General features: G+C 41.9%; 1 protein-coding gene across 7 annotated transcripts in view; it reads right to left on the reverse strand.

Moving 5' to 3' along the window:
* LOC140201476 (syntaxin-binding protein 5) overlaps positions 1–20,884 on the reverse strand; it is a 228,458-nt gene that overhangs the window by 134,920 nt on the left and 72,654 nt on the right. For all 7 annotated transcript variants that reach the window (XM_072265644.1, XM_072265649.1, XM_072265645.1 and 4 more), the window contains 4 exons: positions 17,767–17,890; positions 16,453–16,531; positions 10,328–10,482; positions 318–390 (listed from right to left, as the gene is read on the reverse strand). In XM_072265644.1, the coding sequence (XP_072121745.1) occupies positions 318–390; positions 10,328–10,482; positions 16,453–16,531; positions 17,767–17,890 (431 nt within the window). The remainder of the gene's footprint in view (positions 1–317; positions 391–10,327; positions 10,483–16,452; positions 16,532–17,766; positions 17,891–20,884) is intronic.

A 20,884-nucleotide genomic window follows, 5' to 3' on the forward strand; every position in this document is an offset into this window, starting at 1 on the left:
ATCTTCAGTACAGCCTCTATAAAGGTTGTGAAAGGTATGATTAAACGTGGCCATTGTCTAACGATATCCACAATTTGTAACCCACTGTACTCCTATCTTTTTTGAAAGATATCTTTTCTATCCCATCATCTGTGTCAGGAGAATAATCACAGCTCAAAAACAGCTGTACATGTGACATCACGAGCTATATTTCATCAATTTAGGCAGCCCCAAGTTATAAAAATATTTTTATTTCAATTAAACTGCTATATAAAGAGTTGAATTGCAATACTTTGGACCAGAGATATTACAACGAAAATCATCAAGTTGAATCTTACCCATTTTGTCCTAAATCTACAACTACCAAGTCTTTTTCCAGAAGAACGACAACTGCATATGGATCCTGAAAATCTGCAGTAAAATTGAAAAACACATCAAATTAATCAGAAAATTACAATCTGATTGAAACAGTTTCCAGAATTTGGGCTTTAATCAATGTGTGAATCCCTTTAATTATTATTAAATAGGCAAAATAGAATCTGGACATCAGCAGCAGGTAAATGTCCTTGTAACAACATTAGATAATCAGATTAGCCAGTCCTGATGAAGGTTCTCACATCGAAACATCACTTATTCCTCTCCACAGGTGCTGCCTGACTTGTCAAGGTTTTCCAGCATTTTGTCTGTATTGCTCTGGAATTCCAGCTTCTGCAAAATTACGTTTACCATTAGGTAAGCATAGTCATAGTCATACTTTATTGATCCCGGGGGAAATTGGTTTTTGTTACAGTTGCACCATAAATAATAAATAGTAATAGAACCATAAATAGTTAAATAGTAAATTATGTAAATTATGCCAGTAAATTATGAAATAAGTCCAGGACCAGCCTATCGGCTCAGGGTGTCTGACCCTCCAAGGGAGGAGTTGTAAAGTTTGATGGCCACAGGCAGGAATGACTTCCCATGACGCTCTGTGCTGCATCTCGGTGGAATGAGTCTCTGGCTGAATATACTCCTGTGCTCACCCAGTACATTATGTAGTGGATGGGAAATATTGACCAAGATGGCATGCAACTTAGACAGCATCCTCTTTTCAGACACCACCGTGAGAGAGTCCAGTTCCATCCCCACAACATCACTGGCCTTACGAATGAGTTTGTTGATTCTGTTGATGTCTGCTACCCTCAGCCTGCTGCTCCAGCACAGAACAGCAAACATGATAGCACTGACTACCACAGACTCGTAGAACATCCTCAGCATCGTCTGGCAGATGTTAAAGGACGTCAGTCTCCTCAGGAATTAGCGACGGCTCTGACCCTTCTTGTAGACAGCCTCAGTGTTCTTTGACCAGTCCAGTTTATTGTCAATTCGTATCCCCAGGTATTTATAATCCTCCACCATGTCCACACTGACCCTCTGGATGGAAACAGGGGTCACCGGTACCTTAGCTCTCCTCAGGTCTACCACCAGCTCCTAAGTCTTTTTCACATTAAGCTGCAGACAATTCTGCTCACACCATGTGACAAAGTTTCCTACTGTAGCCCTGTACTCAGTCTCATCTCCCTTGCTGATGCATCCAACTACGGCAGTCATCCGAAAACTTCTGAAGATGACAAGACTCTGTGCAGTAGTTGAAGTCCGAGGTGTAAATGGTGAAGAGAAAGGGAGACAAGACAGTCCCCTGCGGAACCCCAGTGCTGCTGATCACTCTGTCGGACACACAGTGTTGCAAGCACACGTACTGTGGTCTGCCAGTCAGGTAATCAAGAATCCATGACACCAGAGAAGCATCTGCCTGCATCGCTGTCAGCTTCTCCCCCAACAGAGCAGGGCGGATGGTGTTGAACGCACTGGAGAAGTCAAAAAACATGACCCTCACAGTGCTCGCTGGCTTGTCCAGGTGGGTGTAGACACGGTTCAGCAGGTAGATGATGGCATCCTCAACTCCTAGTCGGGGCTGGTAGGCGAACTGGAGGGGATCTAAGTGTGGCCTGACCATAGGCCGGAGCAGCTCCAGAACAAGTCTCTCCAGGGTCTTCATGATCTGGGAGGTCAATGCCACCGGTCTGTAGTCATTGAGGCCACTGGGGCGCGGCGTCTTCGGCACAGGGACAAGGCAGGACGTCTTCCACAGTACAGGAACCGTCCGGAGCCTCAGGCTCAGGTTAAATACATAGCGAAGTACTCCACATAGCTGAGGGGCACAGGCTTTGAGCACCCTGGTACTGACACCATCTGGTCCTGCAGCTTTGCTTGGGTTGAGACGTTTCAGCTGTCTTCTCACCTGTGCAGCTGTGAAGCCCACCGTGGTGGTTTCATGTGGAGAAGGGGTATAGTCATGAGAGCAGGGTGGGGGACTGTGAGAAGGGGTAGGAGGGGAGAGTGGAGTATGTGTTGGTTGGGGGCCGACAACAGATGGCTCATGTGGGGGATGGGCAGGGGCCACAATGTCAAATCTGTTAAAGAACAGGTTAAGTTCATTGGCCCTGTCCACACTGCCTTCAGTTCCTCTGCTGCTAGTTTGCCGGAACCCAGTGATGGTCCTCATCCTCCTCCAGACCTCTCTCATGTTGTTCTGCTGGAGTTTCCACTCAAGCTTCCTCCTGTACCTGTCTTTAGCCTCCCTGATCCTGGCTTTCAGGTCCCTCTGTATTGCCCTCAGCTCCTCCCTATTTCCATCTCTAAACGCCCTCTTTTTAGCGTTCAGGATGTCCTTTGTCACCCATGGCTTGTTATGTGAATAACAAAGGACAGTTCTTGTCATAACATTGCAGTCCACACAGAAGTTGACGTAATCAGTGATGCACTCTGTGAGCCCATCAATATCCTCTCCATGTGGCTGACAGAGTGCCTGCCAGTCTGTCACCTCAAATCAACCCTGGAGTGCCTCATAAGCCTCCTCCGACCATTTTCTCACTGTCCTTGAAATTGCAGGTTTACTCTTCACCAGAGGCACGTAGCAGGGTTTTAGATGCACCAGGTTGTGATCTGACCTTCCCAGTGGGGGGAGGGGAGAGGAGCTGTATGCATCCTTAACGTTAGCGTACATCAAATCCAGAGTCCTCTCCCCTCTGGCTGCACAGCTCACATACTGCGTGAAGTTGGGCAGTGTTCTAGCCATGGTAACATGGTTGAAGTCACCCGAGATGGTAATGAGGGCACTCGGGTGCTGGGTTTGTAATCTGGCTATGACGGTGTAAATGATGTTACACGCCGACGTCAGGTTGGCAGAGGGAGGCATGTACACAACAACCACAACTGTAGGCAAGATTTCCTTGGCAAATAATATGGCCGGAGTCTAACAGCAAAAAGTTCAATATCTGGGCTACAGACCCGTTCCTTGATCGTAATATTTCCAGGATTGCACCATCTGTTGTTTACCAGAACTGCAAGCCCCCCTCCTTTACGCTTACCGCTCTCAGTGCAATTCCGGTCAGCTCGAACGGTCTGGAAGCCCTCTATGGAAATGCTTTGATCGGGTATGTCCTCGTGCAGCCACGTCTCAGTAAAGCACATGACACTGCTCTCCTGAAATGTTCTCTGACTCCTGACAAGCGCCGTCAGTTCGTCCATTTTATTCCCCAGCGATCTCACATTTCCCATGATGAGGGAGGGGAGACACGGCTTATAACTTCTCTTCTCCATAAGCCTCTGTTGTCTTGAACAGGTCCTCTACCCTCGCCTTTTTGATCCCCCTCTGCATACTCTGTGTGTTTTCCTCCAGACTTCAGCCGATATGTCCGCTGCTCTGTTTGCTAAGCCGGCGGGCATGAGCGCAATCACTTGTTCCCTGGCATAAACAATGCGGCCATCCTGCTGCCATGTCAACGAGACGTGTCCGAATGTAACTAATTCCAGTGCTAAAAAAAACAAGTAAAACTCTCTCCACTAGCATGTTACAGAGGGTGCAGCTTCAACGTGTTACCGTGAGAAAAAATACAACAAATAACTAAGTTAAAAAGTTTAGAAGTAAGGAACTACGGAGCAACTGTAACAGGCTGCATGAACGACTGGCGCATGCGCACTGTCATGTAAAGGGGTTCGAGAATTAATGCAGCTCCCTGAAGTAAGGCATAACCCAGAGGTAGGATTGAGGTTCACAGCAAGGATTGTACCTCTTCCATTTCTATTTCTAAGATCATCCATATGTTTTCCTTGGCTCAAAGCAACAATGTGATTCATATATTTTTATTTTAGCAGTGGCAAAATCCTTCAATAACTATCAATCCTGCTTTTGGTTAGATTTCATGGACAGCAGACATTTGACTTTTACTCTAACAAAATGAACATGCAACTACAATCCTGATTCGCTAACATGGTGCTGCAGTTATTTAATAGCTTCCTTTCTTTACACTTGTAAAATCACTGCTCATTTCATAAAGAAAGGGATTTCCAGTTCTTACACAGCTCCAGCTGTTTTAAGTAAAATACTATATTAAAAGATGACTGATTTGATATTGTAGCCTTTATACAAGTTCAAGATGAAGTTTCCCTACCTGGTTGTATCTTTTGACACTTCATTGCACCAAGACCACTATGGTGGCAGAGTGGCTCTCAATGCCACAGGCCGTCCTTTTGCTTATTGAACATTATCCCTTCCTCTGAACATTTCACTTTGTTCTACAAATCTCTTATATAAAACCCTCATTTTCTATCATCACACAAATATTATGACATTTGCCATGCTGCCAGTTTATTTTCTTGAATGACTGCAAGCAGTTAAGATTGAAGCTATCTAGTTGTCTCTCTCATTTCCTTCCCTTGCTATAATTCACTGGGTTTAATTTCTTCTCCTGATTCCACTCCACCCAAGCTCCAAATACACATCTTTCTTTAGTTTCTCTTCCATCATCCTGTAAGTCTTCAACAGGCCCACTGCAGTCATGAGACACATCCTATATTCCTTCAATGTTTACATGACAATACCGAAGGAGTGCTGCAGTCAGAAGTGCAATTTTTCTAATAAGATGTTAAACTGATGGACTATCTGCTCTCTCAAGTCAACAAAAAGATCATAAAGCACTTTCATGTGGGGAATTTTGACATGCAAGTGGATTGGGAAAATCAGGTCGGCACTGGATCTCAAGAGAGAGAATTTGTAGAATGTCTGCGAGATGGCTTTTTAGAACAGCTTGTTGTTGAGCCCACTAGGGGATCGGCTGTACTGGATTGGGTATTGTGTAATGAACTGGAGGTGATTAGAGAGATTGAGGTGAAGGAACCCTTAGGAGACAGTGATCATAACATGATTGAGTTCACTGTGAAATTTGAAAAAGAGAAGCCTAAATCTGATGTGTCCGTATTTCAGTGGAGTAAAGGAAACTATGGTGGCATCAGAGAGGAACTGGCCAAAGTTGACTGGAAAGGGACACTGGCGGGAAGGACGGCAGGGCAGCAGTGGCTAGAATTTATACGAGAAGTGAGGAAGGTGTAAGACAGGTATATTCCAAAAAAGAAGAGATTTTCGAATGGAAAAAGGATGCAATCGTGGCTGACGAGAAGTCAAAGCCAAAGTTAAAGCAAAGGACAGGTCATACAAGGAAGCAAAAATTAGTGGGAAGACAGAGCATTGGGAAGTTTTTAAAAGCTTACAAAAGGAAACTAAGAAGGTCATTAAGAGGGAAAAAATTAACTATGAAAGGAAGCTAGCAAATAATATCAAAGAGGATACTAAAAGCTTTTTCAAGTATATAAAGAGTAAAAGACAGGTGAGAGTAGGTATAGGACCGATAGAAAATGATGCTGCAGAAATTGTAATGGGAGATAAGGAGATGGTGGAGGAACTGAACAAGTATTTTGCATCAGTCTTCACTGAGGAAGACACCAGCAGTATACCGGACACCCAAGGGTGGCAGGGAAGAGAAGTGTGCGCAGTCACAATTACAACAGAGAAAGTACTCAGGAAACTGAATAGTCTAAAGGTAGATAAATCTCCCGGACCAGATGGAATGCACCCTCGTGTTCTGAAGGAAGTAGCTGTGGAGATTGCGGAGGCATTGGCGATGATCTTTCAAAAGTCGATAGGTTCTGGCATGGTTCCGGAGGACTGGAAGTTTGCAAATGTCACTCCACTATTTAAGAAGGGGGCAAGGAAGCAAAAAGGAAATTATAGACCTGTTAGCTTGACACCGGTGGTTGGGAAGTTGTTGGAGTCGATTGTCAAAGATGAGGTTACAGAGCACCTGGAAGCATATGACAAGACAGGGAGAACTCAGCATGGTTTCCTTAAAGGAAAATCCTGCCTGACAAGCCTATTACAATTTTTTGAGGAAATTACAAGTAGGTTAGCCAAGGGAGATGCAGTGGATGTTGTATATTTGGATTTTCAGAAGGCCTTTGACAAGGTGCCACACATGAGGTTACTTAACAAGATAAGAGCCCATGGAATTACGGGAAAGTTACATACGTGGATAGAGCATTGGCTGATTGGTAGGAAACAGAGAGTGGGAATAAAGAGATCCTATTCTGGTTGGCTGCCAGTTACCAGTGGTGTTCCCGAGGGGTCCATCTTGGGGCCTCTTCTTTTTACGTTGTACATCAACGACTTGGATTATGGAATAGATGGCTTTGTGGCTAAGTTTGCTGATGACATGAAGACAGGTGGAGGGGGCGGTAGTGCTGAGGAAACGGAGAGTTTGCAGAGAGACTTGGATAGATTCGAAGAATGGGCAAAGAAGTAGCAAATGAAATATGATGTTGGAAAGTGTATGGTTATGAACTTTGGCAGAGGAAATAAACGGGCAGACTATTTTTTGAAAGGGGAAAGAATTCAAAGTTCTGAGATGCAATGGGACTTGGGAGTCCTCGTACAAGATACCCTTAAGGTTAACCTCCAGGTTGAGTCGGTGGTGAAGAAGGCGAATGCAATGTTGGCATTCATTTCTAGAGGAATAGAGTATAGGAGCAGGGATGTGATGTTGAGGCTCTATAAGGTGCTGGTGAGACCTCACTTGGAGTACTGTGGGCAGTTTTGGTCTCCTTATTTAAGAAAGGATGTGCTGACGTTGGAGAGGTTACAGAGAAGATTCACTAGAATGATTCCGGGAATGAGAGGATTAACATATGAGGAATGTTTGTCCACTCTTGGACTGTATTCCTTGGAGTTTGGAAGAATGAGGGGAGACCTCATAGAAACATTTCGAATGTTGAAAGGCAGGGACAGAGTGGATGTAGCAAAGTTGTTTCCCATGATGGGGGAGTCTAGTACAAGAGGGCATGACTTAAGGATTGAAGGGCGCCCATTCAGAACAGAGATGCAAAGAATTTTTTTAGCCAAAGGGTAGTGAATCTATGGAATTTGTTGCCATGGGCGGCAGTGGAGGCCAAGTCATTGGGTGTATTTAAGGCAGAGATTGATAGGTATCTGAGTAGCCAGGGAATCAAAGGGTATGGTGAGAAGGCGGGGGGGTGGGACTAAATGGGAGAATGGATCAGCTCATGATAAAATGGCGGAGCAGACTCGATGGGCCGAATGGCCGACTTCTGCTCCTTTGTCTTACGGTCTTATGGTCTTAAGTGGTTATCAGTGGCATCCTGGCCAATTTTTATCCTTGAGTCAGTACCACCAAAAAGTTATCTGAACATTATTAAAGTACTGCTCATGTAACCAAGCTATTTATAATTTAGCTGTTTTCCCATATTACAATATTGACTTCATTGCAAAATTACTGCTCTGGCAAAATGTATTTTGGGATCTCAAACAGTTATGAATGACATAATGTAAATGCAAGTCTGTCCGTTTTTAATGACCAATTTCCCTTCCCTGCAATCATGCCAGCTAGTGATGTTAATAGCTTGCCCTGCCTGTTCAGGTTGAAATTCCAAGTTTAATTGTCATTCAACCACACAGATGTACACAGCTAAACGAAGCATCCTTCCTCTGGGACAAAGGTGCAAAACACAGTACATATAGTCATAAAATAATATTCGCACAGGTCCCTGAGTGGTATGGCCTAAAGATTAATGGTGCAAGGTATGTTCTCCTGGAGCCACATTTCTGCAAGAACAAGCACACAGCAGTTCCTCATCTCATGCTGAGTCAGCTGCAGACAAGCAAAGATCAGGTATATCAGTTCTATACACTGCAGCTTCAAATCTGCCTTTGGTGCCTTTCTCTTCAAGCAGGAACTTCTTGGATCATCCTTCCATTCATTGCAAACTGAAGGCCCATCTGTAATCCTGTCTTTTAACTTCTTGACATTCATACTTCATGCTCATTTTTCATAAAACTCTGATTATATCCTCCAATCTGTTTTTCCTGCTACAGTACTAAACATCAAAAGGATCTTATCAAAATCCAGCGATACTGGAAGGGTCTGTGACATCAGTATCCAATCCCTCTCTGCCTTTGTTGACTTGCCTACAGCCTCTGATATGTTACCACAATCTTGGGATGTTTCCCTAATGAATCAAATAATTGCCATTTCTGTTTTTGCAGTTATCTCTGTTGTCCCCACAAAGATACATCTTCAGATTACTCCCATTTCTCTTAATTTTGCTCCCCCTAGTTGACACTATTTGTAAACATCTGGACTCTGGATTTGAAATGACGGTAGGCAGCTCAATCTCACTACCGCCCACTCCTCTCTCTAAAAATCATGACTGCCCACCTGAAATTCAGTAGCCAATGAAACCCCTTGACAAGCAACTGTGAGGCTGAATTGGATTGTTCTCAAATTTAATGTTGCATTTGACCCCAGAGCAAACTTTTGATCAAACTTTGTGAATGATTCACACTCAGTAGTCCTATTTAAGGGCTTCATTTTAACACAAACATTACATAATTGACTGCTGAAGCTGAAAGTAATTTAAAATTCTAGGTGCTTTTAAAAAAATATATAACAGTTCTGAACAAAGGTACTGCTGGTGATTGCGATTTTGATATCAGATGAAAATTGAAACAGTGCATGTAATACAATGGGGTGATGACCAATACTGCCAAGGTGAGAGGCCATTCTCTTAAGGTCCTCCTTGGTCATAGTAACATCCACAATATGGTACAGAATCTATCCAGCCATCAAAAGGAAAACTGATTTGAGCAAAAATAGGCAGTTAATTTCACCAGTGTCAAATTACACCAAATGGCCTCTCAAATTCATCACTGGTCAACATTTCCACCTTAATTCAGTGACTATACGGCTACAGGTAATTTAATAATACTTTTTCATGTTCTCTTTTACTTACATTAAAACATAAGTGGAGATTGAAATGAAATGCATACCCAGCTGAAGTAAGCAAGTTTACTTTTGGGATGAGTAATGTCAGGCACACCTAGCTGGTTTAATAGAGATATTAGTCATGGCTTGAATGTAGATCTCTTGTGACTGAGTCAGAGTCAGGGGTTCAAATCACATTCCAGAGGATTGAAGAATAATGATCATGATCAAGAAGGTGCCGTTTTTCAGATAAAATGTAAAAACACAGACTTTGTTTATTGTCTCTGCTCACCTCACTGCATTGATTGCACTGTAGAGGACATAGAGTTGATTCACCAAGACACATTGTTTCAGTTATGAAAGCAATTATTTTCCTTTGAGCAGAGACAAGTGGGGGTGGGATCCTTACAGAGCTATACAAAACTTATGAGGGACTTTTGATGAAAGTAGACTGCAGGAATCTTCTGCCCCCACAACAGAGACCAGAAAGCGTAGGCTAAGGGTAGGATGTTTACAACAGATTTGGAAAAGAACTTCATAAAAAGATAGGTCTGAGAAAGAATTGGATACTAGAGCACATTGCCTTGTCTTCATCATAAGGCAACAAACAAGCATTCACAATATTTAAGAAGAATGTAGATAAACAATTGAATTGCCAAAGCATAGAAGACCATGTACTGTAAAGCAGTATTACAGATAAGTACTTGATGTTCAATATGGAAATAATGGACTACTAGGCTTGCTTCTGCGCTGCATGACTCTATTAATGCAAAACTGCACTATTAAGGGATTCTCTATTTTGACCTGGCCAATATTTCTCTCTCAACTATGAAGTATCAAAATCATCTACTTATGTTTCTCTGTGCTGCTGCAGCTACCATGGACAAAAATTCCAACCCAATACCCCAAGATGTAGTGACTATACTTCAACAGTACTTGCTGCTATAGAGTATTCTGGGTTATCCTGATGTTATGAAAGGAATAAGAGAACTACATATTTTTTTACTTTTCTTCATTAACAGCTTACATCCAGAATTTGCCTCAAATGAAAGTCAGTTGCCACTTGTAAACATCTAATGCAATTTTTCCAATGAAGAGCAAATGTACTTGTGAATAATATTTATCTGAACTTCAGTGACTGCAGAACACAACTGTCATATTTGATGCAAATCAGGTTACAAGACAAAACATACCACTCGGATATGGCGTTTCACAAAGGGTAAGAAAGTCAACGATTGGGTAGTCCATTTCAAGTACAGCAGTACTTTTTCCGTGCATTACTGTCAAACATGGTCTTCTACCTACAGTGTCATAGGACAGTCCTCCAGAAAAAATGATGAAAGGGTCTCTGGAAACAAAAAAATCATAAATGTTAGTTGGAATCATGTAAATGTTTGGAATCTGATTATGTCCAAGTAGGGATACACAGCTAAGTCCCAAATTAATATTTCATTTCTACAAACACCATGCTGGAAGACCATCTTTTATACAAAGCAACACATAGATCATAATTGGAAAACAACAATGTATTATTCTAATTTCTTATAATTCAGCACCTGACAATTGTTTTGACACACACTAAATAATCATCCTGATTTGCTTGATTCTGAATTTTTGTCAATGAACCATTCCAGCAGGTGGATGTACTTAGCTATGGGTCAGCGCAGTACAGATTCAGCAGACTAATACTTGGGATGACAAGAAATCAACTAGGTTGGACTGTACTTATTGGAATTTGGAAGAAAGGGAAGTTCCCATTGAGACATACCAATAACTGAACTAACTGAATACCTGCTGTGAGGCAGATAACTTCAGATGGAGAGTATAAAACCAGGCTGCCTATGCTTACCTTACCCAAATAGATTCAATCTAGCCCAGAAATCTTTAAGAGCTAGTAAAACCCTAATCTCAGATGTAAAAGTTATATGGAAGTTTTAGGTTTTAAATGCTTTTGAAGAACCACTGCTCTACTCTCTATATATCCATAATTATGCAGTTAGGCACAGCCTCAAATACCATTTATAAATTCGCCAATAACACAACTTTATTGGCAGAATCTCAGAGATGTGTCCTGAAGTGAGTTGGTTGAGCGGTGTCACATTGCAACAACAATTCGACATCAGTAAGACCAAGGAACTGATTGTGGACTTCAGAAAGGGGAAAATCCAGAAAGCATACACCAGTCCTCATTTGAGGGATTAGCAGTGGAAAGGGTGAGCAACTTCCAAGTTTCTGGTGTCAACATATCTGAAGATCTATCTTGGGCCCAAAATATTGATGAAATTACGAAGAAGGCATGCCATCTACTATATTTCATTGGGAGTTTGAGAAGATTTGGTATGTCATGAAAGACTCTAGGAAATTTCTGCAAATGTATCATGGAGAGTATTTGACAGGTTGCATTACCATTTGGCATGGTGGTGCCGATGCACAGGATCTGCAAAAGCTGCGGAGGGTCATAAGCTTAGCCAGCTCCATTAGCACACTAGCATTCTGAACATCGAGGGCATCTTCAATAGGTAATGCCTCAAGAAGGTGGCGTCGATCATTATTGACCCTCACCATTCAGGACATACTCTCTTCTCACTAATACCATCAGAGAAGTGACACAGGAGCTTGAAAACACATCTCAATGCTTTAGGAACAGCTTCTTCCCTTCTGCCATCAGTTTTCTGAATAGACCATGGAACCACGAACAATAGTTCACTTTTTGCTCTTGCTTTTGCACTATTACTTATCTTTTACATTTCTTTTTGTAACTTACAGCAACTTTTTATGTCCTGCACTGTACTGCTGCCATTTCACGATATACGTCAGTGATAATAAACCTGATTCTGATTCTAAACACCCACCCTTGCTTCTTTCCAGAAATCTCGACAATCACAATTGAAGTCAACAGGGTCTTGGATCACGTATCACAATTTTGATAACTAATATATGTAAACCTGAAACGATCAGTTCTACTACATTATTGCTTGCAAATCTTATAAATTTCCATTATCTGTCTGGCTGAGAAGTTGATAGTTTCCCCCATGTCAGATGGTAGAGTTTCCATCCCATTTTTGACATACTCTAAGCACCAACCATTTTCAACACCACAGTTTACTGTCAAACCATGTTTTTTTTTAACATGCCTACATTCCTTAAAATACTTAAGTATGCTTTCCTACAGAATGTGTAGCAACATAGATTTGTAAAACTACAGTTTAGTTTCTTGGGAATGAACCTGACCCCAATTTAAGAGAATTCTCTTGATTCTGAAATTGTATCACTAAGTAATATGAAATGAATACTTGAAACAGATTAACAACAGAACTTATAATACACCAATATAAAATCAAAACATTAACAGATCCTGGAAATCTGAAACCAAAATGAAAACAAAACCATGGTGATACACTCAAAGTTAATGAAGTACTTTTTAAAAACTTCATGCAGATTTCATATTTCAGGTTAATAATTTTCATCAGTTCTGATTAAAGGATAATTTGCAAAATTGTCAATCTTTCACTCTCTTAGTTTGTGCCTGCCTGATGAATATTTCAGCTTTCATTAAGTTTCTCACAACCATTTGTTCTCAACCCCACTCCCATTTGTCACCATTTATAACTCAATCTTTGGCTGATGAATGGTTACTGATAAAAGGAGACAGCTTTACAGAGCGGGCGCCAAAGAAGCAGGCGACGCAGTAGAGGCAGACAGAGTTGGAAGGCTTTGGCTCAACGGAGCTTCAGAGATAATGGGTCAAGGCGAGATAGGTTATCTGTGTAGAATACAGACAGGAGGTATGTGTGTGAGGCCGGTGTTCTATGTTTGGTGTCAGATGTGGGAAATTCAGGAGACTCCCAGCCTCCTGGACAGCCACATCTGCGCCAGGTGCATCAAGCTGCAGCTCCTTCGGGACCATATGAGGGAACTGGAGATACAGCTTGATGACCTTCGCCTGGTCAGGGAGAGTGAGGAGGTGAGACAGATAAGTTGGTAACAGTCATGAGAGGGAAGGGCAGGAGTCAGAAGCTAGAGAGCACCCCCGTCACTGTACCCCTTGACAACAAGTACTCCTGCTTGAGTACTGCTGGGGGGGATGGCCTACCTGGGGGAAGCAACAGTGGCCATGTCTCTGGCACAGATTCTGGCCCTGTGGCTCAGAAAGGTAGGGAGAGGAAGAGGATGGCAGCAGTGATAGGGGACTCTGTAGTTAGGGGGTCAGACAGGCAATTCTGTGGACGCAGGAAAGAAGCACGGGTGGTAGTTTGCCTCCCAGGTGCCGGGGTCCGGGATGTTTCTGATCTCGTCCACGATGTCCTGAAGTGGGAAGGAGAACCACCAGAGGTTGTGGTACATATTGGTACCAAAGACATAGGCAGGAAAAGGGAGGAGGTCCTGAAAGCAGGCTACAGGGAGTTAGGAAGGAAGTTGAGAAGCAGGACCACAAAGGTTGTCATCTCAGGATTACTGCCAGTGCCACGCGACATTGAGTATAGGAATAGAGTGGATGGAGGATAAATATGTGGCTGAGGGATTAGAGCAGGGGGCAGGGATTCAGACTTCTGGATCATTAGGATTTCTTTTGGGGCAGGAGTGACCTGTACAAAAAGGACGGGTTACACTTGAATCCCAGGGGGACCAATATCCTGGTGGGGAGGTTTGCTAAGGCTACTGGGGAGAGTTTAAACTAGGATTGCTGGGAGGTGGGAATCAAACTAAAGAGACGGAGGAAGAGGCAGTTGGCTCACAAATAGAGAAAGCTTGGAGACAGTGCAAATGGGATGACAAGTGGGTGATAGAGAAGGGACGCGCTCAGCCCGATGGTTTGAAATATGTCTATTTTAATGCAAGGAGTATTATGAACAAAGCGGATGAGCTTTAAGTGCGTGGATCAGACTTGGAGCTATGATGTTGTGGCCATTACAGAGACTTGGATGGCTCAGGGGCAGGAATGGTCACTTCGAGTGCCAGGCTTTAGATGTTTCAGAAAGGTCAGGGACGGAGGCAAAAGAGGTGTTGATCAGAGATACTGTCACGGATGCTGAAAAGGAGGAAGATATGGAGGGATTGTCTACGAAGTCTCTGTGAGTGAAAGTTAGGAACTGGAAAGGGTCAATAATTCTACTGAGTGTTTTTTTTTAAATTCAGACCATCCAATAGTAACAGGAACATAGAAGAGCAGACAGGGAGACAGATTCTGAAAAGGTGTAATAATAACAGGGTTGTCGTGGTGGGAGACTTTAATTTCCCAAATATCGATTGGCATGTTCCTACAGCAAGGGGTTTAGATGGGGTGGAGTTTGTTAGGAATGTTCAAGGTTTCTTGACACAATATGTATATAAGCCTACAAGAGGAGAGGCTGTACTTGATCTGGTATTGGGAAATGAACCTGGTCAGGTGTCAGATGTCTCAGTGGGACAGCATTTTGGAGATAATCTCCTTTACCATAGCATTGGAGAGGGACAGGAACAGACAAGTTAGGAAAGCCTTTAACTGGAGTAAGGGGAAATATGAGGCCATCAGGCAGGAACTTGGAAGCATAAGTTGGGTACAGATGTTCTTAGGGAAATGTACGGAAGAAATGTGGCAAATGTTCAGGGGATATTTGTGTGGAGTTCTGCATAGGTATATTCAATGAGACAGAGGTACTTAATGAGTATTTTGCTTCAGTATTCACTACGGAAAAAGGATCTTGGCGATCGTAGGGATGACTTACAGCAGAGTGAAAAGATATTAAGAAAGAGGGTGTGCTGGAGCTATTGGAAAGCATCATGTTGGATAAGTCACCGGGACCGGACAAGATGTACCCCAGGATACTGTGGGAGGTGAGGGAGGAGATTGTTGGGCCTCTGATGATAACCTTTGCATCATCAATGGGGACAGGAGAGGTTCCGGAGGATTGTAGGGTTGCAGATGTTGTTCCTTTATTCAAGAAAGGGAGTAGAGATAGCCCAGGAAATTATAGACCCCAGTGAGTCTTACTTCAGTGTTTGGTAAGTTGATGGAGAAGATCCTGAGAGGCAGGATGTATGAACATTTGGAGAGGCATAATATGATTAGGAATAGTCAGCATGGTTTTGTCAAAGGCAGGTCGTGCCTTACGAGTGTGATTGAATTTTTTGAGGATGTGACTAAACACATTGATGAAGGTAGAGCAGTAGATGTAGTATATATGGATTTCAGCAAGGCATCTGAAAAGGTACCCCATGCAAGGCTTATTGAGAAAGTAAGGAGGCATGGGATCCAAGGGGACATTTCTTTGTGGATCCAGAACTGGCTTGCCCACAGAAGGCAAAGAGTGGTTGTAAATGGGTCATATTCTGCATGGAGGTTGGTGACCAGTGGTGTGCCTCAGGGATCTCTTCAGGGACCCTACTCTTCATGATTTTTATAAATGACCTGGATGAAGAAGTGGAGGGATGGGTTAGTAAGTTTGCTGATGACACAAAGGTTGGAGGTGTTGTGAATAGTGTGGAGGGCTATCAGAGGTTACCGCGGGATATTGATAGGATGCAAATCTGGGCTGAGAAGTGGCAGATGAAGTTCAACCCAGTTAAGTGTGAGGTGGTTCATTTTGGTAGGTCAAATATGATGACAGAATATAGTGTTAATGGTAAGACTCTTGGAAGTGTGGAGGATCAGAGGTATCTTGGGGTCCGAGTCCACAGGACATTCAAAGCTGCTGCGCAGGTTGACTCTGTGGTTAAGAAAGCATACAGTGCATTGGCCTTCATCAATCGTGGGATTGAGTTTAGAAGCTGAGAGGTAATGTTGCAGCTATGGCATTTGATTGTATACTAATCTAGCAAAAAGTTCTCTTACCCCACCTCTAATTAGTTTCTGGTTGATTTGGCTTTATAGCAAGGAAACATTCAGGCCTTACATGCAAACTTGTTTCTTGTGGTTATCAAAGGATGGCAAGGAAAATGGGTAATAAGTAGTCAATGTTATTTTAACCCAGTTCTGATGAAAAGAGAGAATCTGAAACATTAATTGCTTTTCCTTCCATAGATGCTGCTCAACCTGCTGTCCGTTTTGTTTTTACCACTTCATTTTCATTGTAGATTTTTGATTTTCAGTTATGATTCATCAGTGTACTTGCACAAGTCCTTTTTATAATATTTTGTGCTAAACTCTATTAACTTTTTTCATTACCCTTCAACGGAGTATTTCCAAGGACTGGACGGAGGAAGATTTGGAGACTTTGCTATTATTAAAGAGGAGGCTGACAAGGCTCAAAAATTGGCAGGGAAAAGAAATAAGAAAACTTTCCTATCACCAAGGGCAACTCAGCATACAAAGCACTCACAGAGCAATATTATCACATACCCAGATTTACAAGTTTTATATTCCACTTTCAGGATGGGTTTGCAGGGTTCTGGCTTCTTTCCATCTTTTGGCTGCTTTGCTGAAAGCAAAGTTTTGATATAATGGAGAGTTGATTAGTTCAGTTTGCTCCCTAAAATTAATACGCACAACAAAAACACAATAAAAGCAAAATAAAATGCCACATAACAATACAGTTAATACAAAATAATTACTTGGTAAACATTTCTTGTTGTTCCTCTCCATGCCTTGTGGCACATTAGGCAACCATGTCTATTCCTTAGCATTTGTCTGTTTTTTTCTGAGGCTGAGTTATAACTCAACGCTCAACCCTGCACGGATGGAAAATTGCAAGAAGCTGGCCAGATTCAAACCTGGGACCACCTGCCTACAAGTCTGGTGTGGATGCCACTACTCCACCCCCTGCTGAAAACATAATTGTTGAACAGAAATTCTCTTCCTCATGTTGACTCTACATGGATGGGAAGGGTAATGGGGGATTATGGTCCAGGTGCAGGCCAGAATCAAAATCAGGTTTAATATTACTGACATGTGTCATGAAATTTATTCTTGAGCGGTGGCACTACAGTACAATACATAAAGAATTATAAATTACAAATAATATATAAATATTAAAATGTATTTACACATATATTTTAAATTCAGCAGAACAAAAAGAAAATAAAAATATTGAGGTAGTGTTCATGGGTTGCTTCATTGTCTGTTCAGAAAGTTGATGAGGATGGGAAGAAGCTGTTCCTGTTTGGGTCGGTGGGATGAGGAAGAATAATAGTTTGCCATGGACTGGAGGGGCCATGGAGCTTGGAGCCCACACTCATTGATTCCTCAAAGTTGCCATCCAAGTTGATAGGGTGGTTAAGAAGGTGTACGGCATTTTTGCCTTCAATAGTTGGGGGATTGAGTACAAGAACTGCAAGGTAATTTTGCAGATCTGTAAAACTCTGGATAGATTACATTTGTTCAGTTCAGCTCACTTCATACTGGAAGGATATGGGAACCTTGGAGGGTGCAGAAGAGATTTACCAGAATGCACCCAATGAGGAAAACCATAAATGCACAAGCAATGCAATTATGGACACAGTAAATTGGAAATTATTGGAAGACTAAGCATGAAAAAGTAACAATTAATCGATATTGTACCAGCTAAGATTATTGAATCAATATTCAAGTTGTAACACCTATTCATAGGCAATGAGGACTGGAGGCCATAAGGAAAATTTTCTTTAAGCAAACTCAAGGAAGAATCCTCCAAACGAATTAAACTAGTACACAATACTGCATTCAAGGTGCACTTACCGTGTGGTGTAATAATTTGTGCAGGTTTAATGGAGGATTTTACATTCCAAACAGTAAGGCTGCCATCTGAATGGCTACAAACAAATTGTTTTCCTTCATGATGCCAAGCCACGGAATGGATAGCCTGCACAAAAGAAATTTTGCATTAGTACTATTTATTACAATAGAATTAACAAAGAACCGGCCGGCTGGTGGCGCAATGACATCAGCGCCAGACTCTGGAACGGAGGTTCCCGGGTTCGAACCCAGTCAGAGCTGCTCCCGAGTACGCTTTCCATCTGTGCCGGATTGAGTGTTGAGATCGCAACTCGACCTTGTAAAATAAAGGGAAAAATGCTGCGAAGTGTCTGCATGGGGAGTGGCGCGCCACACAGTCTCTCTCGCTCCGCGCCTTGTAAAGGCATGATAAAGACATCATCCTGCCAACATTGCACACGCACGGACGCATGCACGCAGACGCACACGCAAAAAAAATTAACCAAGAAGGAATCTGAGAATCTAACTCTGAAAATTTAACAACAGTAGTTAAGTAACGAATAATTCTGAATATCAATTAATATAATGTATTATATTCATATAACATGAATAATCTATAAATATTTTATATCCATTAATATAATATTAATAATAATGATAATAGAATGCAAGCAACACACAAAATGCTGGAGGAACTCAGCAGGCCAGGCAGCATCTATGGAAAAGAGCAGGACTGCTGGTGGATCTTGCCTGAAACATCCATTGTACTCTTTTCCATTGATGCTGTCTGGCCTGCTTAGCTCCTCCAGCATTTTGCTTGGATTTCCAACATCTGTAGATTTTCTCTTTGTGATAATAATAAAATGCTTGGATTGCTGCCCCAACGTCACCTTCCACGGCAAAGTGCCAATTTTTGTCAGTTTACACTGTTGACTTCAGATGTTTTGATATGCTAAACCATAATATAAAAGGCAAAATATTATGTACAAAGTGTGTGATAGAATATAGAACCATAGAAATATATGCCTCCGATCAACCCACTGCATCCATACTGGCCAAAATGGGGGTACATTTTTTGGCATTCTATTTTTGGCTCTCTGTCTCCAGCCTTCATGCGCTCACTCAAGCAATTTCTTAAAAGCAGATTGCAGGATTTGGTCCACGTTTGGTCAACATTTACAGTGGACCTCTCTGCCTTAATTTTAAATCCAAATGAGTCATTTTACCCAACAACCTGCACTTGGAGGAAGAGTGACTCAAAGTAAACACCTTTTTAATAGGGATATTATATGGGATTTTTACTAAGGTGAAATGTTACAAAATTGCCAAGCGCTACAAATGGGAAAACCCTTTCACAGCACCAACAGCCAAAGGAAAACTTAAAAGATGTTGCACAAATAACACTGAAAAAGCTTATAGGCAGTAGTTAGGTGCGAGGACCTACTGATTTTTAATGTAAACACTGGACTCTGGCAATTTATATCCAAAATCCATTTGATCACTGTATATGGACATGACTATCTGCAAGTCCATGAACACTTCTGCAAGTGCCAAGCTTGGACCAGATCCATTTCATTACCGATTAAAATATTTTAATTAACATAACTCATTAAGGGACTTGATTTTAGGAATCCTACATGGTTATGACATTTTTCATCTTCTTTCAACCTTCCTTGAAATTTTCAACAATGCTAAAACAAAGCCAACGTGAAATCTGAAGATAAGCTTGCAATTATGGATGTCTTGTGTTCAATCAGTTTGAATTTTAAGAACACAAATTCAAAGTTTCTTGCTGTCACAGTAAGACTTGTGCTTTCAGGCCCAAGAAAGTGTGGCAACAAGATATCTACACACTTGTCTGAATGGAAAATGCTTGTGAACTGGTAAATTAGATAGACCATTTGGACAAGTCATCAAATAAGGAGAGATTGTTTCTTAAGCCTGATTAACTTTTTTGTGGAAGTGACAAAACAAACTGATGAAGGTAGAGTGGTGGATGCAACGTACATGAATTTTAGTAAGGCATTTGACAAGGTTCCATAGTCAGAGAGGCATGGGAACCAGGGAAATTTGGCTGGATGGATTTGGAATTGGCTTGCTGTTGGAAGGCAGAGGGTTGTAGCAGATGGAATGTGTTCTGCTCTTTGTGATTTTCATAACTTAAGATAAAAAAGTGAAGGATAGATTAGTAACTTTGCAGATAACTTTCAAAGTTTGGTGGTACTGTGCACAGTGTGTAGAATGTGTGTTAGTTACAATGGGACATTGACAGTATATAGAACTGGGCTGAGAAGTGGCAGATGGAGTTCAAGCAGGAAACGTGATACACTTTGGAAGGTCAAACTTGAAGGCAGGGTACAAATTAATGGCAGAGTTCATAGCAGTATGTAGGAACAGAAGGATCTGGGAGTCCACATCCATAGATCCCTCAAAGTTGCCCTGCAGGCTGATAAAGTAATGAAGAAGGCATATAGTGTGCCTTCATTCATCGAGGGATTGAGTTCAGGAGCTGCTATCAAACTCTGACTAGACCACAACTGGAGTAATGGGTTCAGTTCTGGTCGCCTCAGTTTATGAAGGATGTGGAACTTTTAGAGGACGCAGTGGAATTTACCAAGATGCTGCCTGGATTAGAGAGCATGTCTTAGGAGGAAAGGAAAGGTTGAGTAAGTTCAGGTTTTTATCTTTGGAGTAAAACAGGATGAGTGGTGACTTGATAGAGGTGTACAAGATGATAAGAGGCATAGATAGAATGGATAGCTAGGTCCTTTCCCCAGGACAGTAATGGCTAATATGAGAATATATTTTTAAGGTGACTGGAGGAAAGTATATGGTGTATGTTAAGGGTAGTTTTTATTTAAAACAAAGAGAGGTAAGAGCATGCAATGCATTGTGGGTGTGGTGGTAGAAGCAAACACATTATGTACATTTAAGAGACTCTTTAAGTATCATGTGGATGAAAGAAAAATGGACAGCTATGTGTGAGGGAAGCGTTAGGGATCTTTGAGTTGATCAAAGGATCGGCACAACATCTTGGGCCAAAGGGCCTGTATTGTGCTGTGCTGTTCTATATTCAATGACAAGTATAACTTCTCGACTTACTTGTGAAGGTAATACAAACTCCTTAAAGTACTGAACAAAA

The sequence above is a fragment of the Mobula birostris genome, chromosome 8, assembly GCF_030028105.1.
Source record: "Mobula birostris isolate sMobBir1 chromosome 8, sMobBir1.hap1, whole genome shotgun sequence".
Taxonomy (NCBI): Eukaryota; Metazoa; Chordata; class Chondrichthyes; order Myliobatiformes; family Myliobatidae; genus Mobula; species Mobula birostris.